General features: G+C 46.9%; 1 protein-coding gene across 1 annotated transcript in view; it reads left to right on the forward strand.

Moving 5' to 3' along the window:
* LOC106899178 (T-box-containing protein TBX6L) overlaps positions 1-11,248 on the forward strand; it is a 33,489-nt gene extending 22,241 nt beyond the window's left edge. The window contains exons 7-14 of the mRNA XM_014960889.1: positions 1,691-1,835; positions 2,825-2,927; positions 3,383-3,547; positions 3,891-4,037; positions 4,546-4,616; positions 5,843-5,934; positions 6,919-7,111; positions 7,742-11,248. Of these exons, the coding sequence (XP_014816375.1) occupies positions 1,691-1,835; positions 2,825-2,927; positions 3,383-3,547; positions 3,891-4,037; positions 4,546-4,616; positions 5,843-5,934; positions 6,919-7,111; positions 7,742-8,168 (1,343 nt within the window). The 3' untranslated portion in view covers positions 8,169-11,248. The remainder of the gene's footprint in view (positions 1-1,690; positions 1,836-2,824; positions 2,928-3,382; positions 3,548-3,890; positions 4,038-4,545; positions 4,617-5,842; positions 5,935-6,918; positions 7,112-7,741) is intronic.
* Positions 11,249-11,487: the final 239 nt, after the last annotated feature.

An 11,487-nucleotide genomic window follows, 5' to 3' on the forward strand; every position in this document is an offset into this window, starting at 1 on the left:
TTAGTGAGCAAACTAGGTGTCACTTCTTAGCCAGTTCATTAATGTTGGATCAAAGCGGAAAAAAAGGGTCGAGGATATTTTTTTTTAAAACGCCTAAAGACCTTTACAAACTGACAAAATTATGTTTGAATGTTTTTTACTTCCTAGTACCGTGGGAAGAACCTCTTAGACTTGCATTGGGTTGTTTTTGTGGAAAGATGTCGCTTTCTGAAAAAAGCTGATTTCTCTGGAAATAGTTGTCTACTTTTCATGCTTGTTTTTTTGAAGATGTTACTCAGGAAAGCTGTAACAAGGTGGAAATTCCCTTATTTCTGATATGCTGTGAATAAGACCTGATCAGGCTGAGAGGCAGAAAAATCTCCCTTGTGAACAAAGCCGTGTGTGGCTGGTATCACATCACCCAGAAGTGTCCTGCCGGGGGCTGAGCTGGGGACAGCACTGCTTTGTGGGGGCTCCCCAAGTTGGGCAGGCTTCTCCATACCTCCTTCAGACCACAGGGTGATGTTAGTAAAACCTTGCTGGGTATGAAATCAGGCCACCAGTAGCTATGCCAGGTCACATTTTTGACCTAAAATGGAACTGCTTATTTATTTTTTTTTTTTGCCTGGGCTTTTCAGAATGGCAGCAGCAATCTTGCATTACGAGATAGTTAAGAACGCCTATAGGAGGTTTTTAATCCAAAGAGCTTTACAGAGGAGCTACACCGAAGATAGTTCCTCCAGAATAGTTTCCTTTCCTCTTCCCCAAGACCATAGTTAGTCCTCTAACTCTGCCTGTAATAGAAAGTGGAGGCATCTTGCAGGCAGATCCTCTGATCCGTCCTGGTGTGTTACTGAAGAGGCACCTTTCACCGTGGTCACGGGCTCCTCGATCATCTCCATCTCCAAGTTTAGTTCAGACCAGTTGTCCTCTTTTCAGAATATTCCATAATCTGGCTCTCGCCTTCCTTTCTTGCCCTCACTTGGATTTAGGTCTCCTGTTTTGTCCCTTCTTTGTCCTCTGAAGAGATTTTTCACCTCTGCTACCACCTACCTGTCATTTTCTCCCATTACCCACTGGTACAGTCAAAATCTTTCCAATCCCTTCAGCTTTCATTTTATTCTCTCAGTAAAGTGTTTTGTGTAACACTGATCATACCAGGACAGGAATGAAAGTGGATGGTGGCTACTCGCCAGTATGAGTTTTGGAACAAAGGAAGTCAGGTTGAGTTTGTTCAACACACAAATCTCTACAAAAGAACTTAACAGCTAAAAAGAAACCTGTTGGAAAAGCCTTTATGCCTTCTGAGGCATAAGAAAAGTAACTAACGACTACTACTACTACTAAGTAACAAAAAGCCTTTGAAGGAAAATAGTGGTTTTTCTTTAAGAGGTGTATTGTGGCACAGACTCCCTAGTGCTCAGCAGCACCTTCATGGGACCTTCATGGGTGAAATCATGGCATTCAGCTCCCTGAGCTCTGCACGGTGGTTTGGGGCTGAGACGGAAGGTGGCCAGACATGAGGAGTGATGGCCAGATGTAGGGACCCCATCTGTTACAACAGCATGTGAAATTCATTAGCACTGGAGGGTAACGGGAGGGCTGGTGTAGGTGCTGCATCTCAGGGCCCTGTCTCGGAGCAGGAGAGGCAGCTTCACGCTGGGTCCCCTCCTGCCTCTCTGAAGTTACTCTTCTCTCTCTCTCCTGGTAGACGTGAAAGCGCCGTGTGAGGCCCTTCCTTCCCCCAGCCTGGAGCCCTACCCGCAGAGCTCCATTGTGGTCACCCTGGAGGACATGGGTCTCTGGATGAAGTTTCATCAGATAGGAACTGAGATGATCATCACCAAATCTGGCAGGTGAGGGGAGCAGGACAGCTGCCCACTCCACACCTCTCCAAGCTGTTAACAAAATCTCTGAGAGCTCATTTTTTGAATAGAGGCCATTAAACCAGTTTTTTAGCCAATTATGCACATTTCCCTGCCTCTGGCAGAAGAATTGCACTTTCAGGATGTCATAGAAGTCCAAACTGTGAAGTGCAAAAGGTCACTGTGGGGCTGATGTGCTGAGAAATCTTCTGTACCCTTATCTCAGCACTTAACACTGATGTTCTTCCTGTTGCTTCGAGGTTGCTCTGGAAAGTGCCCTGGGCTTCCTTTGCCTCGGTCACAGGCAGCAGCAGTTGGGCAGTAAATACCTGGTTTTGAGTCTGCATTTGCAGAGGGGAACATGGCGTAGAATAGTAATGATCTGTGCGTGCAGACTACTCTGAGGTTTAAATGAGTCATGCATTGTGGAGCTTGCAGTGAAAGAATATGAAATTGTAATGTATTATGTCAAAGCTGCTGTGAGCTGAAATAATCCCTTTGGGTAGGGAGGTAGGTGTCAAAGCTTTTTTGCAGAGTCAGAAGATGAAAGTGGTGGCAGGGAGTACTGGAACGGAAAGCTAGATGTGCTCTTAGATGAGAGCACGTTTTCTACCCACGCTAGAAGATGCTCTGATCTATCCTCCAGGTCTGTGATAGCTGCAGAAGGCTAGGAACTACGTGCAAATTCCAAATATTTTCTTTTAAGTTTCTCACTGTTGTGTTACAGAAATCAGAAGAACAAAAGCAGTAACAATGTCAGGCCATCAGTGACTGCTGCCCTGTTAGTGCCTATTCCACATAAACCCGTAGGATTAGACAATACATCAGGAAAATGGTAAAAATGTGCAATAGCTGGTCTGTAGAAATACTGCTACCAGAACATTGCACACTAGTGAGTAAACATTACCTGCTGCTTGATGATCAGACAGTAGCCGCTTTATAGAGAAACCCTTATACTGTATATTTCATTTCTCCTTCAGACGAATGTTTCCACAATGCAAAATCAAAGTCTCTGGCTTAATCCCGTATGCCAAGTACCTCATGCTGGTAGATTTTGTGCCAATGGACAACTTCAGGTACAAGGTAAGTACTTTAAATAATAGAAGTTATGCTGTCCTTCCATCTTCATTTGAAATAGATTAATCTTTATGCTTCACTGGCCGGGCTGATAAATAAATTGTCTTTGGACAAAGTTCAGAAGTAATTGGTGGATTTTATGCCTCTCTGGAGTTATTTGTCAGTTTTGCTCGGGGAGCAGCTGGAAAGGTAACTAATTTTCATTGTAAGCAGTACAGTTTTAATCATGATTAACGTCAGACTTCTCTGACAGCCATTGGGAGAAAGGGAGGAAAAATGAGGCCTAAACTTGGAGCTATTTTGGTAACATGATCATGGTTTATAAGAGAGAATCTGCTTCTTGTCAAGACTGTGCTTAAGAGTCATCCACTAATAAACAGTGAAGCGAAGTTGCTGGAGTTTTCCTATAATGAAAGTAATTTGTTTTTTAAACTCTAGATTTCTTGTCTTTCCCTTCACAGTGGAACAAAGATCAGTGGGAAGTTGCTGGAAAAGCAGAGCCCCAGCTCCCTTGTCGCACCTACGTCCACCCAGATTCCCCAGCTCCTGGCAGCCACTGGATGAAGGAACCTGTCTCCTTCCAAAAACTGAAGCTCACCAACAACACTCTGGACCAACACGGGCATGTAGGTTGTAGCTGGCCTTTGTGTTGTGCTCTCTCGGAATCCATTGCAGATGGATGTTAAGGGAAATAAGTGAGATTTATGAGAAATTAGATCATGTGGAAATTAAAGCCCATGCAAGTGCCCTCTCTTCCTTCCTCAGCACAGCCCTTGTGCTCTTTTAACTACCTGCAAGGGAAGGCTTTAGTCTGTGCTGCCACCATAGAGACGTGGTGGGGACACCAGTCCCAGCCAGGCACCTCTAGTTTGAAATGGATGTCCTGGGAGTCTCCACAGTAGACTTTGCAGAGCGTCTTGGCAGTGGTTGCACATGGAAAACTTTCTCCTTTGTCTGTCTCTGTGCCAGATCATCCTCCACTCCATGCACCGTTACAAGCCTCGCTTCCACATTGTGCAGGCAGATGACCTCTTCAGTGTCCGTTGGAGCATCTTCCAAGTCTTCAGCTTCCCTGAGACTGTCTTCACTTCTGTTACTGCCTACCAGAATGAGCAGGTATAGTGGGCAGGTGCTGCTCTTGGACATATTGCTAAATACTCTTAGAAGTCTTGCAGAGGAAGGTGTCTCCTTCCAAGCTGGTCATCCTGGGTGCCTCTGATGGACAGTGGAAAGAAATAGGCACATTATAGTTTCTATGGAAAACACCTACTGTGAGATGAAAGGAATCATGCACCTTAATTGTATTAAGTACACTGTCAGTGACTAATGGAATCCTAAATGCAGTAAAAGGTATGGGCAAATGCCAGATAGTAGGTACAGACCTTGTCTACTTCTCTAGTCAGATGAATCCCACCCAAATTCCTGCTGACTCTGGCAAAGTCACTTCTCTCTGTATGTCAGTTCCTAATCAATAATGGGAGCTGCTGAGAGCTCAGATACTGTGGCAAGGGCATGCCCCAAACCCTCAGATAAGCTGTTGTGATAAATACTGAGATGAAGGTCTTGAAACAGGAAAGAGCTCAACCAGTCACCATGACACTGAATTTGCACCTTTTATTTTAAGATTACAAAGCTCAAGATCGACAACAATCCGTTTGCTAAAGGTTTCCGCGAGCACGGGAAGAACACTCGAAGGTAAACTGTTTTTTCATCTTAATTTATTTATAACTGGAGTTCACTTGTGAATTTTACCCCGGGCCATTGAGCAAAACTGCACCAGCCAGCTCTGCAGAGCCTGCTGCGTTGTGCACGCTGCATTTGCCTGTATCTCAGAGGGATGTTCCCTGTGCAGCTTCCTCCCGAGAGACTTGGGGAGTGGGAAGGGATACAGGATTTCCTACAGAAACGTGGGAGGTGTGACAAATTTGAGACCTGCATTCCCTTGCAAGTTGGAGCTAGGCTGGAGTCTGACATGTAAATAGGAGTGATAACAGGCAACCACAGTAGATCGCTGTGTCTCTTTGAGATCAGCTTGATTCTGATACTTGGAGGCTCCCTCGTCTCCTTTCCCCCTGTGTGGAAAAGCATCTCTTCCGACAGGAGATTTTATCTGCAAGAGGGAAGATGAATACCAACACCAGCGAGATCTTCTGTCTGGTCTGAGGGCAGCTAGTGGATGAGATTTAAAAAGAAAAAAAAAGCTTACATGCAACCATAAATTGGCAATAGAGAGGGGAAAAAATGTTTTTTTCCAAGCAGAAAATGTTATGAAAATATCTGAGATTTTGGTTTGTGTTATTTTATGCCTGAAAAAAAATATCTCATTTCCTGATGAAAAAGGCCAAAACTGACTCTTTCTTACTTAAACTTTGAAAATGTCAGGGATTTTTTTTCTTCTCCTAATAGGATAATTTCTGACTAAGCTTAGACTCATTTTCCATTTAGGAAAAAGCTGCTTTCAAGCGAAAGAACCACCCTGCTATACACCTACCTGTGTGTATGTTATGCATATCCAACATCAGGCTACACTAACAGACTCAGAGCCAAAGCCTGTGGTGCTCAGTTTCCATGTTGATTGTGTCTTTTGTACTGGCCTGAAGCAGGTTTATCCCCTTTACTGATTTATCCCCTTTACTGATTTATCCCCTTTACTGATTTATCCCCAGTGTCCTGCGGGGTGAGGGCTCTCACTGGAAGCACACCCTGGTGCCAGGCAGCATGGCTAACCCTGCAATTCTGCTGTGGCAAACATAATCCCCGGGGGCCCATCAGGGTGCTTTGCTAGGAGAGGTGTCAGTCACAGAATGTCAGAGAGGTTCATCCCATCTTTTTGTCTTCCAGGATTTGCCCAACATCCCTTGCGTGTTTATCTCGGCAAAAAGTTTACATAAAAGCTACCCCCATGTCTTGTTTCTTTCCAGGGAAGGACGAGCCAAGTGCCAGAAGCCTAGTCCAGCCAAGGGCCAGAAGAGGAAACTGCCTGAGGAAAAGGAGTCCGGTGCTGAAGAACGTGGTAATATTGATCACAACAAACCCAGAGAGTTGGTTCCAAGCAGTGCCCAGGCCATGGAAAGGAAAAGAAGCAGCAACGTAGCCCCCTGTCTGGGGAGAGGGGCCTGGGTGGAGTCCCTAAAGAGAGCTGTGCATGGCTTGGAGTCTCTGACTCTAGCGATGATCCACAGGAGCCAGCTCTCAAGTCACTTGTCATTACTGACTGCTCATCAGCCTCCCAGCCTGGCCATGCTTTGTAACCATGTATGATCCCAGGCTGTGCTTTCATAACACTTCTCTTCAGTAGCGATACGAGGTTGTAGTATCACCCGTTGCTTTCTTCTTGGTTCTGGATGGCACAGTTGTGCCAGCAATGCTGTTTGTGCAGCTGGGTCGTGGTGGGGATGGGGGAACTGATACCATTTGAAAAAAAAAAAAAAAAAACAGCTCTCAAGTCACTTGTCATTACTGACTGCTCATCAGCTCTCTTGCCAGCCTCCCAGCCTGGCCATGCTTTGTAACCATGTATGATCCCAGGCTGTGCTTTCATAACACTTCTCTTCAGTAGCGATACGAGGTTGTAGTATCACCCGTTGCTTTCTTCTTGGTTCTGGATGGCACAGTTGTGCCAGCAATGCTGTTTGTGCAGCTGGGTCGTGGTGGGGATGGGGGAACTGATACCATTTGAAAAAAAAAAAAAAAAAATTTACTCTTTCTGTTTGATTGATTTTAAGCTTGTTAATTCCTTGCTCCAGTACACAGTGTTGCTTGTGGTAGCACACCTAAGGAGAGGGGATGGGGCAGGACCAAACACCACAGTGTAAGGGCAGAAAAAAGCCACAAAGGGCGAGTCCCTTAAGGCAATATGACTGCGGAGGAGGTGTCAGTGTGTTTCCTTCCACCACCCTGTGAATAATGCAGCTGCCAATAGACCGTTGTGAACTCTGACTCTCTCTTCCCCCTTCTCATTTTCTTCTCTTTCTTTCTTTTCCCCACTGTGAGTCAGATTTTGAGAAGGATGAGAATGCAGATGTGAAGGAAGAGAGTAACCCCATCGTGGTCAGCAGCGGGTACCCCTTCTGGGTCTCGGAGCAGAACGGCAGCCATGCCTTTCCTGCAGCGTCGCCTGTGCCAGCTGACCAGAGGGAGGGTCTGGCCAGAGAGCAGCAAGTGCCTACACCATCCTACCAGACATATCGGTGAGTCCCACTTCCCAGTGCTCTTGGGAGGATTGGTGGGATTCCTCCTCTTCTACTGGATATTTCCTAAGAAAATCAGCCAGTGGGAGTGAGGAAGGATGCCTTTCTGTTGGACAGCATACCTGAGTTCCAGGTGGTAGATTAGCATGGAGAGAGCTCCACAACAAAGCCTTTCCGTGTGACTTCAAACCCACTGATTCTGGACATACTCATGTCTTAGGACTCCTCTTTATTTCCTTATCCTGAAATGCTCCCCCAGCCAGCTCTGTGTACCGCAGAGCTTGCCTGTCCTTTGAAGGAAGCATGTTGGAGGAGTGGCAGGACTCCAGTGATTTTTATATTTTTTCCCCTTCCTCCTTATTGTTGCAAATTCAGGCATGAGTTATAGTGAGCCTGGAGTAGGACTCAGCCAGAACTAGAGTTGTCTGGGCTTACTTTCTTGGGCATTTAGTTTTTCTGCGTGACAAGTTGGACTAAAAAGCACACGAACAGTAAGATGAAGCAGTAGGTAAGGGGAAGAGGGCATGCTAAGAGCTTGCCCTGCCTTTCCCCGGGGGATCTGTGTGGGTTTTCAGTGGTTTTCTGCTGCGGTAGGTTTGACTCGCTCTTCTCTCTGCCCTCGGGGCTCAGGTTCCACGAAGCCGGGGACAGCCAGCAGCTTCCCACCCGTGACGCCGTGGCCTTGAATGATTTCCGGGCAAGGTGCCACCCCTTGGATCTTGCCACAGTGCCCGAGCACGACTCCAAACAGCTCCCAGAGGGCTTCACCAACCTGCCTCCACTCCCCCCGCCTCTGCCTCCTCCCCAGGACTACACAGGAGTGGTGAACATGGCTCTAGACTCTGTCGGGAAACCCGGGGCCCGAGCACCCATGTACAGTCCCTATGGCACCGAGCAAGGCCTCGGCCAGTGGATGGTGCCTTCCCACAGCCAGTACAGGGCGATGAGCTACTCGGCCTTCTCCACAGAGTACAATACACAGGGAGCTCCAGGACATGCTCACGGGACCATGGCAGAGTGGAGCCAGTACCCTCTGTTCCCATACGCCTGCTGGTGAATGGGGAAGACCCTTCCCAATGAAAAGACTGAAAGAAAATTGTAAATGAGATAATATTTGCTCTGGAGCGTTGATCTTGTCTACACTAGGCAAAGAGGCATTACTGCACGTGGTAGCATGGGACACTTTCGCTTCCTTGTCTCCTTGCACAACAACCCTCAGTGCATTTCACAAGCAATGGCCAAACTGGTAACTGCCCCGGCCATGTCAGTGTGGGTCTGGATGAATCAATGTGTTCTGCAGTGTGTTTTTTTTTTCCCAGCAGGAGTAGGAAAGCACAGGAGCTGCGAGAGCAGTATTTAAAGAGCTGCCAAACTCTCAGTCCCAGCCTGTTTGCATCTCTCAACTGGGGGTTTCCAAAATCCTTTTGTCCCAGGACTCATTTGCAAGGAGATGGGGGCTGAGGAGTTTCAGTAAGGCATCCAGGTGGCCAAGAAGCTGTAGAGAATTATTGCAAAGATGACTAAAACAAGCTATCCCGGTACCGCCTTGAGCAGTTTCATCACTTAGTGTAGTCAAACTAAAGCTAGAGTCTTGCCTTTCTTCCAGCAGCATACAAGAGTAAAACACACAGCAACGCCTGTGTGTCTGGAGGGGGAAGAGTCTGTCCCGTGCAGGAAAAGCAGCATCAAGGCTGAGTGTTGTGTCTGCGTGTCCCCCGTCCCCATCCCTCTTCTGTCACCCCTAGATTGGAGGTTAGTGAAACGCTTTTCTTTCTGCGGCTGGTGGAGGGAGGTTGTTCTCAGAATGCGGGGGCTGCTCTGGGGGTTTCCAAAGGGCTGTGGTTGTCAGAAACAGGGCCACAAACAGCAGTGCTGGCCGTGTTACTTCGAGGAACTCTTTCAGTGTGAACTTCTTCCTTCTTCCACCCCCTGCCAGCCCTGAAGAATGTAATTTATAGCTGTGGTAACCCTGCTACACTCTGAGCAAGCTTTGTCAATAAACAGTTCCCACCAGCCTGGCATTGCTCATCAGGCATATACTTTAATGAATACCCTGTAGGCACGGAGTTACCTGCTGCATTGCTGGTGAGCTCAGCACCTCCCAGGGTGTTTGGTGAAGTCATCTTGCTGCTGTTTGGAAGTCCGTAGGGATCTGCTGCCATGTTTAGTTATCTGAGCAGTGTCACCTCCCTTACCTCTGTGGTCCCATCGTGGGAGGAGCTGTTTGGCCAGGCTGCACGCTGCCTTGCAAAGATGATTTATCTTTATCTTCACGTTAGAAGGGGGAAGCATCCCTGTTTGTCCAAGGGACAGAATGGCCCTGGCAACGGGGTCTTGTTTGAGACCTTTGCTTTGCTTCTCAGGGAGGATAGATGTGTTCCTAGGTGTTATTTAGGAAATGTTTTCTTGTAACACTGTGTTTAAACTGCTTTGTGGCCCGTAGCCATCAGTAGGCAATGAGGTGTGTCATTTAGCACGTATGCCAGATGGTTTTCTCTGTGTGTGTGCACACGTGTGTATGTGTAGCAAGATGTTGTCTGTGAGCTGTGAGCAGAGCTGGGCGGGTTTGTGACCACCGGTGCATCAGGCCTGGTGTGCAGGAACACCGGGAGCAGCTGTGCACTGGTCTGTTTGGGCACCAGGTTGGCACCCCACGTGTGCATAGTGTAGAGGTGTCAAGCCATCTTTATTATTGTTAAAATGACTTTGAAAAGTAGCCCTGCAAATTTATGAAACTCCACTACAATGACTACTTCCTTATTTAAATAGTATATTGCTAACTGCTTTTGTACCATAATTATGATATGTAGAGAGCAGCCAAGTACTTCCCCTCAGCTTCATAGGATGGGTGTGAGACGTGCAGCGCTTAAATAAAGGTCAGACTTCACCACAGTGGATGTACATAATACCCCATTAGCCTCCCATTAGCATATACCCTGGCCAGTAGTTATTTATACCTGCTGTGCACGACACATGTGAATGCAAGTGACTCAGTAAAAAGACATCTAGTTAGGGAAAATAATATAGAGGAGATTGTTTTTAACCCCAGAATATTGTGATTTTCTACTGTCCAGATTCCAGCTGCGTGAAGGCAGGTCAGCTGTAAAAGGCTGTCCTCTGTGGATGAGAAAAATATTCTGTCTCTGACCATTAGTAGCTGATTTTGCCACCACTGTTTTCCACATCTTGGAAGTGGGGTGAGAAGGCTGGCTAGGGAGTTTGGAGCCTTAAGCCCCACGTGCAGGGACTCTGGGAGAGGTACTTTCTGCAAGACTGACATGCTGGTACCCGCCGTGATCACTGCCAGTGCCGTGCTAACAAGGAAATAGAAAGTAATGCATCCCCCCCACAGGCCACTTGGTTATATCTGTTTCTTTAGCTTTGAAGGTTGTTGTATTTCCCTCTGTCACAGGGTGCTAATGAGGATGAAAAACGTGCTGTGGTGAGTATGAGGAACTGAGGAGAGCTGGGCAGCGGAGGGAAACTCCTGTGCAAATCTGGGTGTAATGTCCTTTTTTTTCCAAACCAGAACAGCTTTGCAGGTGCTGCTGCCCCATGGGCCTGTCGGTAGAGCTGGTTTGGCAGACAGCTCTGCACTGGGGTAAGACTCAGCCTTCTGCCTAGGACGAGCCATTAATTACTCATCAGCCTTCTGTTGCAACAGGACTCCTTGCCCTTCTTCGGTGATTCATCCAGTTTATTAGAAAAGTACCTTTCCTTTCCTCGCTCGCCTGTCTCTGGTTAGAGACTGCGGCTTGGCTGGTTTGTGAAGCCTTTGGAAATTTTGCCCGTAGGTGTGTGCTTTGGACTCTGCTGCCGCCTCCTCCCTTTGCAGTTCCCACTGTCTTGTTTTCTTCAGCTGTGGCATTTAAAAGTCTGTGTGAGCTCGACTGAAACGCTGTTTTTGCACGCATGTGAGATAATGTAATGCCTCTCTGACAGCTTCAATAAAAGGAAATGAGACATGTGGAAGGCAGGCCATTAAGAGCAATAAAATAAACTCTAAAGTGTGTTTTTTGTGCATCTCTCTCGAGCACACCAGTGGCTCCACTTTAGTCATGTTACCTGGGGCCAGTTTGTACATGCATGACACACGCTGTTGATCTCAGCGTTCATTGTTCTCCGCAGTGTATTCAGTGAGCCCCAGGTTCTCTGCTTGCACTGCTAGATGTGACTCAATCTCTCGCACTAATTCTTTGCAGCAAATTGTTTATTTTCTCTGCGTTTTCTGCTCCTCTTCTGCAGAGGAGTTACATAAGGATGAGGGCAAATGGACTATAAATGGGATTTAGGTAAATTTCCTATGGGAAATAAAGATCCTGATTTATTTTGGTTTCTCCTATTGGTTTTTGCAGCCGTAAGCCTTGTCTGACACT

The sequence above is a fragment of the Calidris pugnax genome, unplaced genomic scaffold (genome assembly GCF_001431845.1).
Source record: "Calidris pugnax isolate Ruff unplaced genomic scaffold, ASM143184v1 scaffold32, whole genome shotgun sequence".
In the NCBI taxonomy this organism is placed as follows: domain Eukaryota; kingdom Metazoa; phylum Chordata; class Aves; order Charadriiformes; family Scolopacidae; genus Calidris; species Calidris pugnax.